Source organism: Platichthys flesus, chromosome 12 (assembly GCF_949316205.1).
Source record: "Platichthys flesus chromosome 12, fPlaFle2.1, whole genome shotgun sequence".
NCBI classification, from domain to species: domain Eukaryota; kingdom Metazoa; phylum Chordata; class Actinopteri; order Pleuronectiformes; family Pleuronectidae; genus Platichthys; species Platichthys flesus.
In genome coordinates, this window is record NC_084956.1 from 12,321,494 (window position 1) to 12,343,933 (window position 22,440).

Sequence of the window (22,440 nt, forward strand, 5' to 3'; positions counted from 1 at the left end):
GAATTCTAAAACAAAGCTACATAAACTACAAAGAAGAAACCAAACCGACTTTGTACAAGTTGTGTTCAAAGCAAACAAAGTAAACACTGCAAATAATACCATTCACTGTGTGTTGTACGGAGACGAGATGCTAGGTCGTTTTATTTTGATAGATTATATCATCAGGTAAACGAGGGCTTAGTCTCAGGGGGTTGTAACTGTGCATATAATCCAAATCCACCTCAATGACGAAACCATTATGCTGAATATAAGAAAATGAGCTGTGAGAGAACATGTTGATTTACTGAATTTTGCTGAAATTGGGAGAGACCTCAAACCCTTCAGTGTTCAAGCCGATGTTAAACCCTTGTAGGTCAGCATCTCTATTGTTTACAAAAGTTGTGTTTGTCTGATTGTCAAGCAAACCTGAAAACTGCAAAAGAGAACGAACAATAAAGCCCCTTAGACAAAGTGATAACCGGTGTTGTGATGCACACAAACAACTGCATGCATGACAACCATCTGGAGATGAGTGACGGTTGGTGGTGGGGTCGTGAGTGGAGCTGGTTCTCGGTATGAGAGTGACATTCATTCACGGCGAGCGCTCGCACACAGCTACGCTAGTGCACACCAGGACCAACACAAGCAGCACACGCTCGGATGTGCAGACACACATACCACTGGTGGGTTCATGGAGCAGGGAGAAAAAGTGGGAGATTTGCCAACCTATAGGAGACTGAGTAATCGAGGAGTTTGACTCTGAGCGCAACATTTTGCTCCCGTGGTGATGAACTAGAAGAAATGATTTCATGTTCAGCAGGAGGAAGGTTACGCAGGGGGAAAAAGGAAATTGATAATTAATACAGAAGATAGAAGAAACAAACACAGAGGTTTTGTTGTAGGTACAGTAAACATAATGTAGTTAAGAGTTTAACTGTTAACTCAATTCAAAAACTCAATTTTTTTTTTTTCTTTAAAAAGTAAACAACCAAACAGGGTACTGTAATATTACATTTACTGAACAACAAGAAAAAGAGAAAGGAAAGAAAGTCAGTGGTAAATTGTACATATATTTAAAAAGAGATAGACTCCAAGCATTTCTTGACACTGAGAAAGTACTATTGACTTTATTATGATAAGCTAATTTAAAGTAATAATCTGAAAAATGATAAAATAATAAAAATAATTTCAAAGATTTTTTATTACAAAAAGATCCTCCTAAAATATCAATAATGATAATAATCATAATAATAATATAGGAGGATAGAGATCTCAGCTTTGTAAAGCTGAGATGCTAAAAATAATTAATGAATCAAACTGTAATAAACCGTCAATGTATTTTCTATTAAAGGCCAAACATTACAGAGCACTAACAAAGACAACACACATTAACACAGAGGTAGAGTTCTGCGAAGGCAGTACATTTCTCTGTGTTTTCAGGCAGCGCCTCCTTGTGACTTCCTGTGGTTAACCTTTGAACTCACCTCGACAGGGGTCGTTCTTCACCAGGAACTCGTCCAGGGCCATCCAGCCGCCGCCAACCCGCACCATCACAGTGCTGCGTAGAATGCGCACCAGGCGAAGCTGCTGAGAATCTCCGAACTGCGTCGGGGGATGGGGGGGTGAAGAAAAACAGAGAGGGGACATGTGAAAACACTGAGCTGGGATGGGAACTCTCTCACTGCAGGCTACGAGCTGTGCAACACTGGAAACCAGAGTGGTGCGTGGAATCACACTGATTTCAGTGATTTAGTTTATAATCATGTTGCGTGGAATTTAACAGCTTTTACCAATAATATTTCATTAGTGTGCAAAATGTTTTAATCCATCAAAGAGGTTTTCTGTTCACTTGTGATTTCCTTTCCATGTTGCACAGGTTTACACAAACAGTATTTTACCACCGCACAATAATTTTAAGTTTTCATTCTCAAAGACACAAATTACACAAAGGTCAATCCAACTGGTTTCTTCTATCAGTGTGTGCTGGTGCACTGTGTGGTATTCAAATTGATCAATTCGAAATTTCTGACCTGATATGAGTTCATTAATACTAAATGATTTTATGCTAAATTGAATGATTTAATCTTCTCATACCGAACATTTGTAGAATCCTTTAACGTCAAGCCTCAATGATTTATGTCAATGCTATTAGCAAACATTGGCATATGTATAATCAAAGTAAATCCTGATAAGGATTTAATTGATTTATATACAATGTTTTTATTTGTGTATGTCTTGCTTATTTTTATTTTTGGAATCAGTGTTTGGTTTCAGTGTTCTGCCATTAATGCAGGTTAAGCTGTGAAAAAAAAACATTAACTGAAGGCACATTATTCTACCACCAGGAGGCACTAGTGTACAATAACCTACCTTCATTTTTTAACAGACACCAGACAACAACAATGATGAGCATGTTATGGATGAGCATGGTTCAAGCTGAGGGAGGTGTTGCAAGGCAGAATCAGCCAGTTGGATGTGACCGCGAGCATCAGCACAAACACACAAACACACACAAATCCACACAATTACACAGCCACATGCTTTCGGCCCAAAAAACGTAAAGTTTCACGTCATGATCAAACGCACAGACAGCAAACTCCTGCAATCCAGCACTGCGTTGTTGCACTTTTCTACAAATACGATTCGGAAGCACGACCGATGCAGCTCCAGCTCTGATGACACAACATGAGGTATATGGTTCAAATCCCTTCCGTCTAATCCACCACGGTGACAAGCAGACATGACCAAACACTGATGATCCTTCACTGAAGACCTATTGCATTATGGTATCTCTCATAGTGATAAGTATCTTGCACTTGTATGATAACTGTAATGATTTAATGCCACTGGTGATTTAAGTGATCAGATACAATAAAGGTGATGATGATTTGGAGCGGGGGGGGGGGGGGGGGGGGGACAAGAAATATCTGAAGAATAACCATTTACCAGGATACAGCTTTCCAAAACTGCAACGTTCAGGTGGGGGGTAAGATTTTGATTTTCCCTGTTTGCTATTGTCTCATCGCCGATTAAGGAGTCATGTAAGCAGTGAACCAGACCAAACTGTCAAGAGAATGATTTCAATTCAGTGTGGTGTGACACATTAACACAAACTAGTCAACAAAGCAACACCAATGCCCTTATCCCCCTCTCAATGACATCAAGCTTCACAAAGCATGAGGCACATGGACCCATATCATGAACTTTACATTGTAACATGCAATCTGTCAAGACACATAATATAAACTCAGTAGTACTCTATACTATTAAATATAAAATCAGATAAATGTATAAACTGAGTCAGATGCAAATAAGAGTGTGTCAGCCAATGTTGTGCTAATTCATTCCCATGATACTGCAGCACCAGAGGCAAGCACACAGAAAGCATTATTGTTCAAAATGCCCAGCAGATGTATATATGCCCGTGGACCAATAAAAAAACATAGACTGAAATGATAGTAGCACGCAAATGAAACTCAAAAGCAGATATAAACATTTATATTTGAACATTTACTTCACCATTTTTCCGCCATACTAATGTCATAATTAGATAGAAGTTAAAACACGCCTGTGCCTTTAGTCTTTAAAAATCAAATTAAATGATCAACTATTACACCATAAATTATTGGACAGATTATACATCTTAGGCAATTTTTTGATTTCTACTTCTGAGTTCCAATCTGTTCAACATCAGCCAGGAATCTAGGCAGAGTTACTTGGAGAGTAAAAATGGTAAATGAAGAAAAGCGTAAATCTTGATAAGGCACCGAGCAGACAGATAGGAGCAGAAGAGGAAGTTCATATGTACCTGGTTTCCAAGGTAGAACTGGAGATGGGAAAAACAATAAAAAATATAAAATAAGTAAGTGTTTTGTTGACACATTCTTCACTGTATTTTACGCTTACCTTCACAAAGAAGCTCCAATGAAATAAGTTCAGTTTTAAAACATTTCATAATCATGAAAAAGTGTGTATTTGCTTTAAAAAATGAATGATGTAAGCTCAACAGCTAAAAATAATCAGCTTACCCGGTATTTGTTGGCACCGATCTGCTCCACTTGGAATCGTTTTGGACATTTGCATTTTGCCACTTGCCGTGTAACCTGCAAATGTTTAAACATTTCATTGAGCCATGATTCTAAAAACCTGAGAATTTGATCTACCAGAGTTCATGTTACGAGAGTTCATGTTACCTCATCTTCAATTTTGTCTGCATCTGTTAGTGGTTTGTAAGCTTCTTTGTTGGGATGAAGCGCCGCCACGAACTCATAGTAATCAATGTAGCCGTCGCCGTCCCTGTCAAAAATGTCTGCCACGGCGCTCATCTCCAGGCGACTGGTGGGGAATTCTGTTGAAGAGACGTTAAGTGTTTCAAAATGAGCATTTTTCTGGCTGTTCAGTTGTGACTTTTCGTGTTGGACCCTTACTGGAGGAGAGGATGCCCTCTATGAACTCCTGCCTCGTCACTTTGCCGTCCTGATCTTTGTCGATGCGGCGGAAGAAGTCCATGACGCGAGACTTTTTATGGTTCATCCAGCGCATGTAGCGCTTCCGCCACACATCAAAGTCAAAGTTGGCAAATTCCTTCAACTGCAAGGAAAGATGTAAATATGATATGGTGACACGAACGACCAGAGGTGCACAGATCTGTTATGGGATACACCTGAGAGCAGAACTGAGTGTTGGATTACCTCCTCCAGTCTGTCCAACGCGTCATTGAGTTTCCTCCGTCTGTCCAGAGCCAGCAGCCAAACGTGCTGCCACTTAGTGACCAGCAGGTTGACCTGGGGGTTCTTGGTTTCGATGGGAGCTTGTGTCGCTGACGCATACATGGCTTGTGTGGGAGAACGTTTTCCTGCAGGTGAAAGACAAACACATTCATGAGGAGCGTGACCTCACCATGGAACCAGAGGGCAGAGATTTGTAATGACATCATGCCAGGTGCTGGGAGAACGAGAGGATGTTGTGTCAGTGCAGTGACTCAACACTCGGCCAGATGGCCCAGGTTGTGCTCTATGAGGGGTTGTTAGTGGGATTCATACTTCCAGGTCTTCCTTTCTCCAGCACAGGGATATGAGACTGGATCTGGGTCTCCACAGCAGCCTTCCTTTTGTGTGTCTTGGTGATTTTGTCAACATCTGGTTGCTTCCTGGTCATTTCCTCCATGAATGCCTGCAGGAAAAACACACAGTTGTCCTCATGAACTCTGAGGGTATTGTCAGCTATTTTAATTATAGAACGCCAGGTTCCATAAACTGGTTTGAATGGATTTTTACTGCTAAAGATTTTACCTGATGTTCTGCAATGAGGCCTTTGACCTCTTCGAGCTCCTGCGGCAGAAGCTCCTTGTCCTTGTCGTTGAGGTTGGTCTCAGCCCACTGCAGCCAGGTCAGCAGGTTCTCCAGCAGCTCCTGAGTGGTTTGCATCTCGGTGAGGGCCGTGGCCAGTCGCTGCTGGTGCTGCCGAGCCCACGCCTGCACCTGGAACCGCGACATTACACACGTTACAATAACGACACAAAGAAATATCCACACCGTCAATGCACACGGCAAAAAGTTTATGTTAAACCTCAGAAATTATGTCAGTGTCTGCTTAACTGCACTCAGCACCCTTGGTATTTAGATGCTGTAAGAAAAATCTATTTTAAAAGTCCGGTGTGTAAGATCTGGACGAAGGGGATCTATCGGCAGAAATTGAATATAATTAATTTAAGTATTGTTTTACTAGTGTGTAATCACTAACATTTTCCAAATTGTTGTTTTCTTTACCTTAGAATTGGCCCCTTTATATTTAGTGACTTTATATTTACATCAGGAGCGGGTCCTCTCTACGGAGCCCAGACTTGACAAACTAAACAACTTTTGAGTTTTTAGGACAGCTAGCTCCCACAGGTTCTCTTTCATGTTGGTAAGGGGAGAGTAAGGTGAGGGTAATTCAGCTGCAACATGCAACTTCACCACTAGATGTCACTAAATTCTACACACTGAACCTTTAAAAGTAACTGTTTTTGTGTAACTTACTATCAAATCCAAATCAGCACAATAAGGAGAGTATAACAATCTTCCATATTTAGTGATTTGAGCAACAAGGGAAGTGAGTCTTCATTGGTGTAGCAAATGGTATAATTGTGCTTTGTGATACCTGTGGCTGTGACCGTGCAGAAAGGCATGTGTGCGGACACGCAGCTGTGAACTGACCTCTTCAAACCGGGCTTTAATGATGGTGTTCCAGTGTTTGATGGTTGTGATGGAGTCTGGGTGGCAGATGGTCAGAATGGCCTCCCCCATACTGGTTGCTTTGTTCAGAGCCACTCGCTTTTCCTCCTGTTTCTTCATGAACTCCTTAAAAATTGAAAAAGGACAGAAATGAGCTTTGGAATCAGTTTGTGACAATTAAAAAGACACGTTTCTAAAAAGGTTTTCTTTTGATTTTGGATTGTTTAGAGAAATATAAAATTAAAGTTTTGCTCAAGATAAAAAACATATAAGTATATATGTAAATTGGCTTCAAGTATTGGCATTTCTTACCTTGTGTTGTTCGATAAGAACCCGCAGAGCCTCCTCATCATCAGGCAGGCTGCCATGGAAACGCAAACTCTGCTCTGCTTCAGCGAGCCACTCCAGCAGGATGTGAACAGTTGAATGAAACTCCTCAGCCTGCAGAAAGGAAACACAGATCATGTCAGACTCATTGATTCCACATCCTGTTTTACAGCTGCAGGGGCTCGGCAGTACCTGACACAGGGACTGCTCCAGCCGGACTTGTTTGGACACCGAGAGGTTGCACACTGTCTCCCAGCGGATGCTCAGCTCCTGCATCTGCACTTTGACCCAGGACGAGTCATCGTGGCTGCTCTCGACCAGGTCCCTGGCTGAACGTTTGAGGGCCTGGACGCTCACTGTCCTCTTCCCCAGCTCTTTCTGGAAAACCTGCAGTGGACAACCAGTAACGGAACCAGTCAGGCAACATTAGGCCACGCACAACAAACTGAAATGATTTTGAAATGATCCAGGATTTCTTTTGTTACTTTCTTCAAAAAGCTTTGAGTGTGTGCAATTCAATCCGGCTTGATTTAATTAAAGGGGACTGTTTGGGTTTGGCAGCGGTATGCACTCCTCTGAGTATCAGTCTAGTTCTTATTAATAATTACACTTGTAATAAGAAATCAAAATAGCACTGATTTCCTGGACATCCTTGCTGGCAGTGGGGCTCACAAACAAGCCCCCTGCATCACACTGACTCTGCTGACCCCCCCCCCCCCCCCCCCGCGCACATAATTTATAACTATATATTATTGGCACTATCACCAATCTCTGCACCTTAGAACCGCACGTGCCCATTACTCTCTTACTGTATATATTGTTGTTGTTTTTTTATTGTTGTTTTGATATTGTTGTCTGTACAGTGCACCAACCCCACCAAGGCAATTTCCTGTATGTGCAAATATACATGGCAATAAAAAGAATTCTGATTCTGATTCTGGACAGAAAACTTTAAACAACAGTCACTCTCAATAGAAAGGAAACACAATGCTATCACTTTTGTTGTCTGATTCAAATGTGGTTTAAAAGGCAGTGTTACAGCATCAATGACCAGTAAAAGAATAGTAATCGACAAGCAGAAGTGGGACGTTCTGTCTGTGGTGTTATCTTCTACCTTGTGGTTATCTATGAGGTTGAGAACCAGGTCTATGTCTCCGTGTACGGGCTGGTCCTCAGCCAGCTGAGGTTCCACTCTGTACAACCAGTCGATGAGAGCCTGGAGAGCGTCTTTAAACTGGCCAGAGAACAGCAGGGCCTCCTCCAGCTTGTTCTGTCTGCAGGAGAGAACAAATCATCCACAGTGAACAAGGAGTTATTTAGAAATACTCCAAATAGTCCTGACTGGAAGTTGGTGGGCTAAAATACTGCAAGAAATCCATCAGTACCTTTCAATAGACTTGCCGCAGACTGTGTCCCATTTGTCCCTCAGTTCACAGAGCATGTCGTCCAGCTTCTGGTTATCATCCTGAAGAGAGGTCTTGTCCTTCAGGGCCCGTCCTGTGCGGGTGGTGGTGTCACACACAGAGTGTTTGCTGCCCAGGGCTTTCTGGAAGTCCTGTGTGAAAAACACACACAAAAAAAAAATGTCAGCATATCCCATGTAATTTTACTGTATGTAGAAAAATGCAAGCTGACAATAGTTATGTTCACTTAATGTGCATGGTTACAGTAAACCTTCTTAAGGGATTTTCTTCTTACGACTGTCGGCATGTCAGATATCATCCTAATCTCTCTGTGTGTGCCGGTGTGTATGTGTGTGTGTGTGTGTGTTTAGTGATTAAGAAGGCAGTGTTCTATAAGGGAAACAAAAAGGGGGTCAACACTCAACAGCCACTGCTCCACAGAGATTAAAAGTATCCAAAAGCAAGGTCACCCCTAATACATTTGGGCCTTCCCTACGGATTACGACAGGATTAGCACAATCTCCCTACATACCAGCACAGAGAAAACAACAGAGACTATCATGGTAAGTAACACAAATGCACACTAATGCATTCTCTAGATACTGTAATTTCTATAAAAAAATATTTTACTGTTATATGTAACTTATATATGCTTCATTAAACAGCCGACTCTTTATTCTGGCTTGTAAAACGTGGTTTTCATGCCAAAGTTGTTTCTGTTAATAGAATGAAACTAAGATGGAGATGCTGTCAAATAGTCCATGTCTATTTAAACTCTCATTCCTTCTCCAGTAAACTGTGCTGAGGCGATGCTCCGTCACCTTGTGCTGCGTCAGCTGCGTCTTGATTTTGTCCGGATCGTTGGCAATTTCCACCTCGGAGTCCAGAGTCTTCTCCGATTCGTCCAACCACTCCATCAGTTTATTCCAAGTTTCGTGGAACTAGCGGAGGATGAAGAAGCAAACGCGGTGTAAAGAGCTATGATTTCACTTGATTTATTGCGGAGCGCTGTTTAATGTTCCCATGATTAGATTTTCAGGCCCAAGGAACACAAGAGGCCCCACGCTAATGAAAACACTGTAGTAAGCTGCAGACAGAATATGACACTGCTTTAATATGATATTTCCACAGCTTTCCAATGATAACACAAATGTCCTGAGAGCAGTGAAACAATGTCTTTCTCTAACCCCAGAATAAATATGCACACAACAGTACCTGCTTGGCCCTCTTCCTGCTGTCGTCCAGCAGCCGACCGCGCTCCACAGACCTCTGCACCAGTTTCTCCCAGCGGCCCTGCACGCTCAGCAGCAGGTTCTTGATCAGGACCACGTCTTGTTTCTGGCTGAAGTACTTCAGATGTGTGCCTGTCTTGTCCAGGTCGATGATGTGTTCTCTGTGGGAGTTCACCTCTGTCACAAAAATCTGCACACACACAGAAAGGCTTGGGTCAGGTGTGAAGGGAGATTTGAAACTGAAAGCAGAGGTCCTCTAATTCATATGATTAATGGCCTAGTGATCCAGATGCGGTCATTTGCTGGCTTGATGGCAAAGCAGAATGAATTAGTAAACATAAAACCCTGTTTGATATGTGATATATAATATTTATAACTTTTTACTGACTAAATAAATTACAAATCATCGTAGCAGCTCCATAAAACCAAGGTTGGATGCAACTGTTTCCACTTGGCATCTGAACACCTGCCTTTTTCCAATTGTTAGATAAACAAATCATGTGCAAACATAAAAAAATAAATCATCAGCATTTCATTTTGCGTCATCGATCCTCCTCCCTGTGCAACCATTACCTTATGCTCATCAATCTGAAACATGATGGTGTCCAGGATGAGGGAGGCGGGGGAAACCGTGTTGAGTGTCTGCTCCGCTTGGGTCAGCCAGTTGATGAAGTCCTGCAGAGAGTTGTGGAACTCGGTGGCCAGAGTCAAGGCCTCCTCCAGTTTAACCTGAAGACACATAGCATCAGGGTCAACGTAGTTCCTCTCTAAACACCCACGTTGGTTATGGTTTTATCCGTGTTTGTATGTCTGTTAGTCAGCAGGATTACACAAAATCTACTAGATGGATTTCCACAAGGACACAGTGCGGGTCAAACAATAATTCCAGATCCAGATCAGGGGGCGGATCCAGGAACATTTGTTAAACTTTCTTTAACATTGCAATTTGTGACATTTTTGTCGATTTATCTGAGAAGTTAATAGATATTAATGAGAAAGATCGGACATGTTTAGGGGATATAAGTGTTTACAATTTGAAGCAGATCTAAATAAAACTTTGACTCACGTGAATTTAAATGTGGTTTAATAAGGGGATTGTTGGGCCTTGGCAGAGGTATATGCTCTCTCGGATTTTTCTCACAACACTGAAAACAAACCGACTGGTTGCTACAACATTTGATGAAAAAGGTTAAAAATAAACAATTACGCGTCAGAGGAAGCCAACATCTCTAGAGAGGCTGAAACAGAAATGGAGTGATGAGCTTTTAATCCAATGAGAGAAACGTCCACTCCTGAAAAACATCCGTTTGCAGCAGCCGGGGCCGCGGGCACAGGCTCATCCCATGACAGTAAACGGCATATTAATGACATTACTAATGCTTCTCCCTCACATATTGCAGGGTCATGTTGAGAGTCTTGCTAAAAATGGAATCACTGGTTTAGGTAATTTATTATCCGAATGCTCCGTGTGTGAGTGTGCGCTCGACTCGCTGCACAGCAGAAGTGTCACGTTGCTGCAGACAGAGATTGGCCAGCAGCTGCAACTCCGCGCAGCTCCAAGCTTTAGCAGAATTGACATTCCCGGGAACAGGACCAAGGTAAATAGGAAGCAAAAGCGAAGTGTTACAGCCAAAGCTTCAGGCAACCACAACGGGGAGCTCCATATGTGGAGCGAGAGCGGTCAAGGGGGGAGATTATGTTGATGTTTATTTATTGTAGCAAAAAAAATGAGAAAATATTGTTCCAATCAGTGTCAAATATAAATAAGAGGTCAAGAAGAACAACACGCTGAAAGATTAGCCTTTACTTTGGCTCACATATTCTGAGCTCCACTATTTATTGTAAGCACTTGTCAACATATGAGACAAGAGCAGTTGTCCCACCCACTGTCAGACAGCTGTGATCTACAGCGTGACCACATCCTGTGTGTGTGTCCATGCCAACGCTCCATCTTTACACCGCTCATTACCAGCACGGGGATTAGAGGCTTTCAGCTACACAGTCATGGCTCAAGTGCGTGTCAGCGATCCCTCACTGGGGCCTGGATCTCGAGTCGTGCCTCCATACCTTTCTCTCAGCGACCTTCCCCTGCACCGCCTCCCACTTCCCCTTCAGGTTGGCGAGGTCCTGCTCGGTGTTGCTGTCGGGACCCTCGGGCGCCAGCGTGAGCAGCTGCTGACCCTTGTTCTGCAGCTCCTCATACAGCTCCTCCTTCGCCTCCAAGGCAGAACACAACTCCTGCAAGAAAAGACCCCAAACAATGACACGGAGCGAGTGAGTGACGCTTTCGCCAAACAGACTAAATTACAGCTCTGGCTTTTACTTTCGGGCTTTACAGCGTTCAAAGTGCGTGTGATGAATTTGCCCCCGTTTTGTTCAAATCCAGTCCAAAAAAGGTGAAGGAATGAACAACGTGAGGCTCACAGAGACTCCCCGAGGCATGTTCCCACAAACATTGAAACAGTATAAAGTTACTAATTTGATTAAAGTGATTGCATTTAAGTAGTCCCTCTGTCTTTTGGTTCCATAAAAATACCAACGCTGGTGCTTCTTTTGGAAAAATGTCTTCAGTTTAGAGCGAAAGGAAAACAAAGAGGGGAAAGATTATTAAATGAATTATAGTCAGACAGGCCTGAATCAATTAGAAACACTTTTAAAAAGCTTTTTTGTAACCTTCCGCCGGGGGAGCTGCATGTAGTCTATTTTGCAGTGTCATTGAATTTTCACACTCGGGATAAAAACACAGAAAAGACACGGTCGTCTCTCACAAGCCCCGCCATCTGCATGCGGCCTTTCATATTGTTTAAACACATACCAGATGGGCGTTAAGCTGCTCCCGGGCCGTGTCTGGTAAGCCTCCCACAGCCTTTGATGCCAACAGCTGACGTTCTGTGTCTTTCAGCCATTGCTGCATATCTTCTATCTCACCATGGAAACCTTGGGCCTACAACACAATACAACCTGAGTCAGGACAAAAGGTGTCACACACAGTCATTGTTGGGAACCCACGGCCCAGAGAGACGGATGTCTGAGTTATTGATTCCTCAGATTCATTTAGCCATCAAACCTGTGGTATTTAGCAGAAGAAGGAAAACAGTGAATGTTAATAAACATTACAAAAATAATTAAACTTTTTTAATTCACTGTTAAAACTAAGAATTGAACTGAAGTTGTCAGTTAAACTGAATTTTTGGCACTTATTACTTATAAACATCTCAATCTATAAAAAAAACAGTGGATAATTCTGCTCCTCGTGTCCTCCCTCACATCCCAGCAGCTCTCTAAATGTCAAAGTTGTGAATAGAAACTCCGCAGGATGCAAGCAGGAATGAGGAGGAGGCGGAGGAGAGATAGGAATACTGCTCTAAAAAGCCCTATGACTCCTGTTTCCCCTGGGAGAAAGGAATCAACCACAGCTTATTAAACAATAAAACAATGACAAATGAAGTCTGGGCTTATTAAATTCTTCATACCTGAAGCAAAGCGCTCTCCAGCTGCTGCTTCCTCTGCTTCGTCTTCTCCTGGATGGCTTTCCACCTCTGGTTCAGGTTCTCCAGTTTAGACTGCAGACCAGAGGCCTCCTCGCCTGCGGTGGACTCCACCAGATCGTTACCGGCTTTGTTCACCGCCTCGACTGTCGATTTGTGAGCCAACATGTCAATCTGGAGAACCTGTGGAGAGCAAGCAGCCAGAAAGTGAGAGATGTTGGCGGGATAGATCTGAGGACGAAATTAAATCTGCGTGTTTCTGTCGCAAATATGTTAAAAACAGATTTATCTGGATCAGTTCTTACATTTGAGTAAAAGATCATGTTGGAATAAAGTATTTAGTAAAAGCCTTTTTCTTAGATTTCCATGGATTAAATGAAACGTACAGTCAAGTGTGGCGAGCACACATTTACTCCTGATGCTTTGCTTATCCCCTGGTTGTTAACTGAAACTGCCCTTTAAAAAAAAAACACGAGGTGAGGAGGTGGTTTTGTCGTACGTGGTGTTTGGCGAGTTCGATCTCGATGGCTTTGGGGTCTCCTCCGGCCTTCCTCTGCTCGTCCAGCAGCTCCTCGGTGTGGCTCATCCACGCCAGCAGCTCGTCCAGTGCATGCTGGAACTGGCCCAGTGCCAAGAGGCCTCCCTCCAGTTTGTGCTGGATTAATGACAGATTAAACAGATTCTATGTTGAAGCGGGCAAAAGCACTTGACATGCAAAACAGCACACACCATGGTCTTTTGGGCCACTGTTGAGTCTGGCTGCAAATTTGCATGAAACTGTAGAGGCACATTATTTAAATTAAACCAGACTCATTGCCACCGCCAAGGAGGTCATGTTTTAAATAAGAAATTACCATGGAACTCAGGGAAGAACCCATTTAAGTTTTGTGTGGATCCAGATCAGAGCCCTTTAACATCGAGTGTTTTTGATGTTCACTGATTTGAATAATTCATCTTGATAAAAAACAAATCTGGCAGAACTGTATAATTTCGTCCAGCTTGATTGAAAAGAAGTTGGGACTTTGCAAAAGTATGTGCTCTTCTGAGTGCCGTTCTTGTTGTGATTAAATAGCATATAAATAAAGTGAAGAGTTTAAAAGGGTACTATCTGTGACTTAGATTTCATTTTCTTTTTAAACGTCTTTGCTGAGTCTTCATGTTTCCCTTGACTGACCTGTCGGCTGATGATCTTCTCGTCCAGGTTGACACAGAGCATCTTGAGCTCGGACATCGGCTCCTGGATGGCGCAGAGATCGGCGTCCTCCGTCACCTTCTTCAGCAGGAGCCCCGCCTGGTGGCTGAGGCGCTCCACCTCGATCTGCAGCTGGTACGCCTCGCCCTTGTACTCCTGAACAAACCAGCAGAATGAAGTGTTACACCCAAACAGTCAACACAAGTACAAAGTCATACACACAAGAGCAGCTTTGCCTTTTCAGCACAACATTCATATGACTGTACATCAAAGCAAATGGGACTTTATGAGATAATATTTACTGAGCATTTTGCAATGTTACCAGGCAGGTTATCTAAGGCCTGTTATAAATGAAGCACTCAATCTAAACACAGCTGGTGTATGACAGAGTTCTGTAACAGGGAAATCTGCAGTAAATCTAAAGATTAAAATGATTAATCCTGAGTGGAATTCTAATATTTCAAGAATCTGTATAACAGAGAAATCACGAGATCGTACCTTGAGCTCTACGATCTGCTGCTTGACAGTTTCCAGGTCTGTGCCCACGGGTGACATTGAATCCAGTTTGCTCTCCAGAATGTCCACCCAGTCAAACATTCCCTGAGACGAAGGTGGGAAAGCATTGTTACTGAGAGAAAACAAAGCTCAGAGCACCAGGAGTCATGTTTCCACACAGTTTCATGTTATGCAATGAATGGATCTATACTGCCTGAAATGTACGGCAAACAAACGCGATCAAAATTAATATGAACACAATCATCTTAACAAGTGTGTGGTTATGATCTTTACAGTTTCAGTAAAATGTAAGCAGCTGTGTCGAGGATTTCTTCCTCCACATTTAAAGATCTTAAAATAACTTGACATGAGTGAAAGTGGGAGCCGAACATAGACTGTATACAAAAGCGCCAAGGGATAGAAAAGTACTGAAGTTTATATTATGCTTTCAAAATGAATAGGTCCCCCATAAAATGTTGTTTTTATCAGCTGTAATAAAAAAGCACAGCAAGTTGTGGTTTCATGTTAAAACCTTAAAAACCAGCAGACTCATAAATACTGTATGTGTCTACAAATGAGTACCTACTGGTTTAACGATTAAAAAGTAAAAGAAAGAAAAAAAGCATAGCGGCTTTACAAAGTCTGCCCCTTATTGGAAGAGTTCACCAAATCAACCCAAAACTCCATTAAGCGGTTTATTTCATTGCCTTATAAATTTCTCCACTCAGGGATCAAAGTACCTGCAGGCCGTCTTGAAACTGCACCGCAGCCTGCATGGCCTCCTCCAGTCTCTCTCCTCTCTCCTTCCAGGTTTTTTCTAGATTCTCCCACGCCAAATTCACCTGGAATAACAACACAAGTGTCACACCACGAGCCACATGCAGGAAAAGAGACATCTCTGCAGAGACAAGATGGTTTTAAATCGATTACCTCATCAACACTTTTCTTTATGATAGGTTTATCAGGCTCGCCACAGGCAGTCATGAGCTCTGCCCCCTGGTTTCGAACCACATCGAGCTCCTCCTGCAGCCCGTCAATCTCCTCCTTGAATCCCTGTTGAATCAAAAGCAGATTTAACAACAAACGCCTCCTCCCTCACTCTTAATTACCAACTGGTAGATTCAGCGGTTTGACTTTGGGAAACCTGCGCACCTCCACAAACTCCTGCTGCTGTTTGACGACTGACGGATCGACCCCCGGCTCCTCCAGCTCCCTCAGCAGGTCCTGGCAGTCTTTGATGGTGACGATGAGAGCGCAGTGGTCGCACCAGAACTTGTCGGCCAGGTCCATCACGTCCAGCAGCTTCCCCTCGCGCTCCTCCAGCAGCGCCTGCACGTCGTTCCACAGGAACACCATCTGGTCCAGTTTGTCTTGTACAGCTGGTGGTAAACATAAAACACGTGATAATAAAGTGTTTACACAAAATAAATCAAACACACGTTCACATGAACAGGTTCAGAGGGAAACATATATGGTCAAGTTTTATTTGTTTTGGCGTACTGAGGAATCTAAGTTTTGTCTAGTTATTGTGTTTATTATTTCTTATTTCCTTAATTATCATGCTGCTCTGTATAAGTCAAACCCCTACTAAAATAAGGAAAAGGCGTATGGTATATACCGTACCTTTAGCAGATATGTCCTTGTCTGTCCCTAGAGACCGTGCGATCATCTCCTCGCCTCGCTGTCGCAGCATTTCGTAATTAGGCTGCAGTTTCTCCAAGTCCACATAGACGGCCTTGTTTTCCGTGATCTGCTCCCTGATCTTTTCCACCTCCACCGAGATGGAGGGAGGCTGACGCAAGCGCTCAGCGATCCGCTCCAGGGATTCCAGCATGGGGTCGATTTTATCATGGAACTGGTGGAGAAAGAGGAGAGGAAATGTTATACAACATTATTATCACTAGTATTGTTACTGTTATAATAATACAGTTATAGCTTGTTCTCTATTTTCAAAAACAGCAAAAACATTTCATTATATCTGATATTTTTAGCTGGATAGTCAATTGATAACATGACTAAAAGAAACATTGTCATATATATTACAATATAATAATTTATTATATAATTATGCAATATATCTGATTTAACAGGTTCTCCTCACTTGGGTGGATTTTGAGGTGGCCTCATCCAGAGTGGCAGCTCTCTGTTTAACATCAGCCTTCAGTTTGGTGTACAGTTGGTCAGTAGCTGTGTATTTCTCTCTGATGGGCACTCCCTCCACTGGGCTGAGCTCAAGTAACTGGGGCCCGGTCTTATTCATCTTGTCAATGTGAGGCTTGTGCTCTGCGATCAGCTCTCTCATTTGCTGCAGAGGAAACAACATAATCAGTTTAGGTTTTTCCATCATTTGCATTGAAGTGTCTCACTGATCATCAACTGGGTCGGCTTGTTACCCTGAGCTCCTCTTGCTGCTGCCTGAGTGATTCGTACTCGATGGAGGGCGGGGGCAGCTGGCTGAAGGTGCTCAGGGTTTCCTGGAGCCACGGCCACATCTCCTCATAGGTCTCCCAGAACTGACTGGCCAGAGACTGGGCTCTCTCCAGCTGCAGACAGCGGTCCGAGTTCAGCTGACTCACCGCTCCGTACTTCTCCAGGAGAGTCTGGGTCTTCGCCTGCAAGCCCAGCAGATAATTTATGTTCATATAAGTAATGAGCAATTGGCGGCTTTGGCTTCAAAATAATTCCTTCTCACCTTCAAGATTTCTTTCTCCTCTGGGTTTTTGCTGTTCATGATGGCCTTTTCTGTTTTCACAATCTCATCCACAGCATCTTTGTGCCTCATGATGTCCATGGAGAAAATCTGGAAAACCGGTAGAGTGAGTTTGGTTGGATGCGCATTAAAGAGACGGAGGCCTGTGTCTATCCACACACACACAGACACACACTATGATTGACGGACTCACCTTCTGTGCTTGGAGCTGAGCTGTGTTTTGATCTTGCTCCAGCCTGATCTCACCCATCGACAGCAGCTTCCTCTCAGCGTCAGTCAGCCAGGAGAGTTCAGCATCTGCAGCTTGTTCGAACTGGGAACAGACAAAAAAAGAGATGAAACATTTCTATTAAGAAAGTAGCACTGAAAAGTAGAAGATAATAAATGAAAAAGAGAGAAAGCCATTTGAGAAACAAGGTGTTTATGAATGTTTGGTTTACCTGCTCCGACTTGAGGATGTCAGCGTTGATGTGGTCAACCTGCTGGCTGACGGTGTCACGCACGGCTTGATACCGCTCATTATCTTCAGTGATCAGCTTGTCCAGACTCTCGCGGGCGTGCCACGGAATCAGATCCAGGAGGGAACCACTCAACTCGTTCAGCTTGTCCATCACGGCTTTCTGCTCTTTGGCCTCCTTCAGCAAGGCCTTGAGAGAAAAAAACAGAAAACTGTTTGAGAATTACAGCCACAGAGATGAGCATATTTAAGGATTCACTGTGTATTAGGGGTATTTCATATTAATGTGGAAACGTGTACCTTTTGCCTGCTTTGTGCATGAGTGAGCTGTTCTCCCACCGGCTCCTGATCAGCGAAAGCACTGATCTCGGCCTCTGCTTTCTCGAGCCAGGAGTTCAGGTCCTCATGATTGTGGTGCAGCTTCGAGGAGAGACCGGAAACTCGCTCCAGTGTCTTCAAAACGTTGTCACTCATAGAGTTGATCTCAGCATATTTAGATTTTATACCATCCAATTTGCCTTGAATAACAACCACCTCGTCACCTAGGAATAGAAAGTAAAAGAATACATTATAAAACATTAATTAAAGGAGTTTCTATGTCTGCTGGAGTATGCAGAAGCACAGCACTAGTTTTACTCAGCAATAAGGTTTGATACAAAAGGTGGCAAAGAAAATAGATTTTCTCATTTAAAAAAATACTTTGCTGTTGTTGTGCTGCCTCCTGAATAAGGTGAGAAACCGTATGACCCTACTCAGACCTGCAATGAACATCCCTCCTGAAGTTGTCTGCACAAAGAACAGGTGTGAACGCACCCACATGTCTTCAATACGTCCTGAGATCATATCTCTCAAACCACATTTGGACGTGGTCTGGAACGCATGGGGATACTTTTTTGAACTGCTGTGTGAACATTGATGTGTCCTGTGCCACATATGAAGGGCCGCCTACTCAGTCCCTGAGCGCTCGACTTTGAACATATTTTACTTCTCTTAATGTCCATACGTTGATTTATTTGTGGCCACCACATAATAATTGATACTTTTCTAAATTGGTAAAATATTTCTTTATAGCTTCATTCATTCAGTCTTTCCTGACTAGGTTCGCTGTCTTTCACTCTATTTATCTCCTTCTCTCACACAGCCACACGCACCAACACATACACATTGTGAAACATATCTGTGTAAAAACAACATAATTTGGTCTTTACGAAAACAATTGACGTATATGATAATTTGCATACAGAGCAGAGCAGTGAGATCCAATCACAGAAGACACACTCTGGACGCATCTTAATGCCAAGTGTGAAGAGAAAATCTCAAAGCTGTCCACTTGTGATTGGTCTCTCAGGATTGATGTTAATACCAGAACCATAGGTGTGAAAAGGGCCTTTGAGGTGTATTAACCGATAGGAAACTCATGAAGTCCCTCTTACCTGTTGTTTGCTTCAGTAGCTCCATCCCGTTAGAGACGGCTTGGTCAACATTCTCCTTCCTCAACTCAATATCACTTTGCAGTGCCTACATAAAAAGAAAACCAAACTTAGAAATATATTAATAGTGACATGAAACACTTTAAAGTTTAAATAATATATGACACGAAAATGACATCAACTGAAAAATGATTGACTGATGCAACTTAAATAAAAAGACAGCATAATGCTTGGCCTGGGGAGGAGTGTGTACCCGTTGTTCTGCCAGCTGCTTTTCAAGAACCTCTATTTTGTAGTCCTCCACGGACACTTCGCTCAGCCTCGCATGGGCCTCGCTGAGCCAGTTCATGAGGGCCACTTCGTCTTCGCCGAACAGCTGGGCGTTTGCCAGAGCCTGCTGCAGCATCTCGGCTTTCCTCCTGCACCGCTCCTGGAGCTCAATGTAAGTGGCCTGTGTGGCGTCCAGCTTAGACTGGACAAACGCCTTATCGTCCACCGAGCTCACATTTTTGAGCATCTGGCCCAGACTGACGGCCTGAAACAGGTCTTTACTGTGACTCATAATCTCCTCCTCTAAGGCCTGACCCCACAGGGATGGGGGACACACACCAAAGGAAAATGAAACAAACAGAAAACACACAAACACATAAAACAGAAATATAAAACTGAAATTTAATGAAAAATGAAACAGAGTGGCGAAATGAAAAGCACAAACTTAAAGGTAACAAGCTAAATGAACCAGACACATGATGATGATGATGACGATGATGATGTGTGATCATGTATATTACCTTGTGCTGAGAAATCTGATCTTCCAGCTTAGCTGTCTCGGTGCCGACTGGCTCGGAGTTGCTCAGGTGTTTCTCTGTGGCGGCCAGCCACTCGCTCAGCGGCTCCAGTGTCTCATGGAACTGCTGAGTGACCACTAAGATGCTCTCCAGGTGTTTGTGCCTGACACACAATGAAATCATCAGCAGCTGACAAGGAAACAAGTGCTTCTGATGGAAACTTTCCACAAAACCTATTCATAAATATACATTTTTTTATATAAATAAAGTTAAATGATGCCTGAATTAGTCTTTTGTCATGATTTGACAATAACATGCCTGATTAAAAGATTGATACCACTCTTGAGGGCAAACTTGATGCTGCAGCTAGCAGTTTAGCTTAGCATAGCACAAAAGGAAGAAGCAGCAGGTCTTGCTCTGACCAAACCATAGACTAGTACAGAAAGATGGACGACATGTGAGCTCCCCAAAAGTGAAGCCAACGAATTTTGATCGCCTCCTAGTGGCTGATCACATAATAGGCCATCAATCCTGCCTCCTCCATGTTAGTGGATGACACATGGACCAAACTAAAAAGTCAAAATACCTGTAAAATAATTTTTTCTCAAATGTTTGTTCAAGTCGTATGTGTGATTAGCTTAGCTAACTGGCTATAAGCTGAAACGTCATATTTACTGTACAAACAGGAGGGTTGTATTAAAGGTTCAGTGTGTAGAATTTAGTGACATATATTGGTGAAGTTGCAACAATTTATATTATTTAGACAATCACACACTAGTGAACACATCACTAGTATAATTTTATATTCAATTTCTGCCAATAGATCCCTTTCACCTAAATCTCACTGGACCTTTAATTGCCTCATCTAATTCCTGGCACAATAAAAAAAAGGTGCCTTTACTAAAATGTCATACTGTTCCTTTTAACTTTAGTGTGAGGAAAGTCAAGGTCAATTTAGTCTGGCATTGTTAATGTATAAATATTTACAGTGAAATTTCATTGAGGCCACAACACAAAGCGTGTTGTATTACATGTGTTTACAGACCTGTTCTCAGCCTTCTTGAGCAGAGCGTCCCACCTCTGCCCGAGGCATTCCATCTCTTTTGCAACCTTCTCCTTATCCACAGACTCGGCCTGTTCTGCGAACTTCCCTCCCTCTTTCTTTATGAGCTCCACTGTCGGTTTTCGGTCATCCAGCAGTCTCTGTAGGAGCTGTCAAAGGCAAACAAAGGAGGAGAGTTATAGGGCGCCTTTAGCATGTTCTGACCACCAGCGGTGCTTAGTGGTGAAAAACAGTAAATCTAACAGGCTCAAATTAAGTGTGCATTAAAGTAAAAGCTTTGTGCTCCACACTCTTGTTTAACAATGGATGTCAATTAAATAAGATGAATGGCAAAGTCATAATGTTTCAAGGATACATAAGAGTAGAAACGGAAAGATTAGAATAGAACTGCCGACGTGTTCAGTGTTTCTGGGAGCTCATGTGTTTGTCCAAAATGATTCCAGCTTACTTTCTGTTCTTGAATCTGTGCCTTGACCACTTTGAACTCTGCCGATGGAGGTTTCTGATTGGCCACAAGCTCCTCTGTGTCAGTCAACCAGCTGAGCAGGGACTCCAGAGCATCCTGGAACCTCCCACAATGCAGTAGGGCTTCGTGCAGTTGGGCTGAACGTTCAGCAATCTGCAGACCACATGGTAAATATAGATGACACCTGTTTTGAGGCCAAGTTGAAACAGCTCCACAAAAACCCATCAAAGGATTGTACTTTAGCAAACAGTAAGAACCATTGAGTCTTTTTACTGCCAAAGTCTCTTTGTATTTTCACTAATGACACTGGGCAAATATCAGCCAGTCAAACTGGTAATAGACAGTATGATGAATTACCTTTTTATTCAAAGTGTTCCACTTTGTGTTGACACCCTCCAGGTCATCCTCCAGCTTCTTTGTGCTGGTGCCCTTGGCGGCGGTTTGGATCAGGCCCTGGCCGAGGGAGTTAATGTCTTGAAGCTGCGTCTGCAACGGATCAATGTCCCCTTTCTGGAAAGCCTGTAATCAAATGGATCAATCAGAGTAAACATTTTATGTACTCAAATTAAAAGGCTATCAATCCTATTTGGAGGTTCATTAAACAGATTATTCCACTTGTTCCAAGACCAATGATTTGACTGACAAATTACTAGTTTTAATGGACCTTTCAGATTCCGGACCAAATTAAATATATCATTTATTCAGATATTAATTTAAATGCTGCTCTGTTTAATTACTTTGTAATCTGAAATTATTTTTTGTCATGTTGAGCTTTACAATGATCAATTCATCTTTTTAGTCTGTTTTCAAGCAAAATTATTAAAAAAACACTCTCAATGACAGGATTAGCTGCCTTTCTTTGGCTTTTGGTCAGATAAACAATATATATGAAGAAATCCACTTAGGTTCTGAAACTTTGTTTCAATAATTCCTGACATTTCAAAGACACGATTGAAAAACAATCATCTATTTTCTGATGAAATTAATCCTTAGTTGTAGTCCTGATAAAAAAAAAGGGATGGACATAATGCCAAGGTGTTCTCCCACTTCCTGAAACACAATTACCAAAACATCAGGTTTAGTGTTCAAATTCAGCTGACATAAACAACTCTCTAACCAGTCAGCAGCTTCTAAAAGGGCAGGGCACCGTTTATAGTTACAGCTGTGCACAATCACACCAAAATGCTCCCGGGCT

General features: G+C 42.6%; 1 protein-coding gene across 1 annotated transcript in view; it reads right to left on the reverse strand.

Annotated features, from left to right (window-relative positions):
* dst (dystonin) overlaps positions 1 to 22,440 on the reverse strand; it is a 96,258-nt gene that overhangs the window by 4,066 nt on the left and 69,752 nt on the right. Inside the window, exons 53-91 of the mRNA XM_062400469.1 lie at positions 21,603 to 21,764; positions 21,228 to 21,398; positions 20,762 to 20,928; positions 19,720 to 19,879; positions 19,182 to 19,508; positions 18,932 to 19,016; positions 17,799 to 18,040; positions 17,482 to 17,688; positions 17,235 to 17,354; positions 17,024 to 17,131; positions 16,725 to 16,943; positions 16,433 to 16,636; positions 15,955 to 16,186; positions 15,484 to 15,710; positions 15,262 to 15,384; positions 15,072 to 15,173; positions 14,335 to 14,436; positions 13,819 to 13,992; positions 13,144 to 13,299; positions 12,630 to 12,827; positions 11,972 to 12,100; positions 11,224 to 11,394; positions 9,730 to 9,885; positions 9,140 to 9,346; positions 8,746 to 8,865; positions 7,907 to 8,076; positions 7,636 to 7,795; positions 6,714 to 6,908; positions 6,507 to 6,635; positions 6,177 to 6,320; positions 5,271 to 5,459; positions 5,022 to 5,151; positions 4,671 to 4,834; positions 4,407 to 4,569; positions 4,173 to 4,327; positions 4,008 to 4,082; positions 3,788 to 3,805; positions 1,464 to 1,581; positions 658 to 771 (exon numbers count right to left, since the gene is read on the reverse strand). Coding sequence (XP_062256453.1) covers positions 658 to 771; positions 1,464 to 1,581; positions 3,788 to 3,805; positions 4,008 to 4,082; positions 4,173 to 4,327; positions 4,407 to 4,569; positions 4,671 to 4,834; positions 5,022 to 5,151; positions 5,271 to 5,459; positions 6,177 to 6,320; positions 6,507 to 6,635; positions 6,714 to 6,908; positions 7,636 to 7,795; positions 7,907 to 8,076; positions 8,746 to 8,865; positions 9,140 to 9,346; positions 9,730 to 9,885; positions 11,224 to 11,394; positions 11,972 to 12,100; positions 12,630 to 12,827; positions 13,144 to 13,299; positions 13,819 to 13,992; positions 14,335 to 14,436; positions 15,072 to 15,173; positions 15,262 to 15,384; positions 15,484 to 15,710; positions 15,955 to 16,186; positions 16,433 to 16,636; positions 16,725 to 16,943; positions 17,024 to 17,131; positions 17,235 to 17,354; positions 17,482 to 17,688; positions 17,799 to 18,040; positions 18,932 to 19,016; positions 19,182 to 19,508; positions 19,720 to 19,879; positions 20,762 to 20,928; positions 21,228 to 21,398; positions 21,603 to 21,764 — 6,193 coding nt within the window. The remainder of the gene's footprint in view (positions 1 to 657; positions 772 to 1,463; positions 1,582 to 3,787; positions 3,806 to 4,007; positions 4,083 to 4,172; positions 4,328 to 4,406; positions 4,570 to 4,670; positions 4,835 to 5,021; positions 5,152 to 5,270; positions 5,460 to 6,176; positions 6,321 to 6,506; positions 6,636 to 6,713; positions 6,909 to 7,635; positions 7,796 to 7,906; positions 8,077 to 8,745; positions 8,866 to 9,139; positions 9,347 to 9,729; positions 9,886 to 11,223; positions 11,395 to 11,971; positions 12,101 to 12,629; positions 12,828 to 13,143; positions 13,300 to 13,818; positions 13,993 to 14,334; positions 14,437 to 15,071; positions 15,174 to 15,261; positions 15,385 to 15,483; positions 15,711 to 15,954; positions 16,187 to 16,432; positions 16,637 to 16,724; positions 16,944 to 17,023; positions 17,132 to 17,234; positions 17,355 to 17,481; positions 17,689 to 17,798; positions 18,041 to 18,931; positions 19,017 to 19,181; positions 19,509 to 19,719; positions 19,880 to 20,761; positions 20,929 to 21,227; positions 21,399 to 21,602; positions 21,765 to 22,440) is intronic.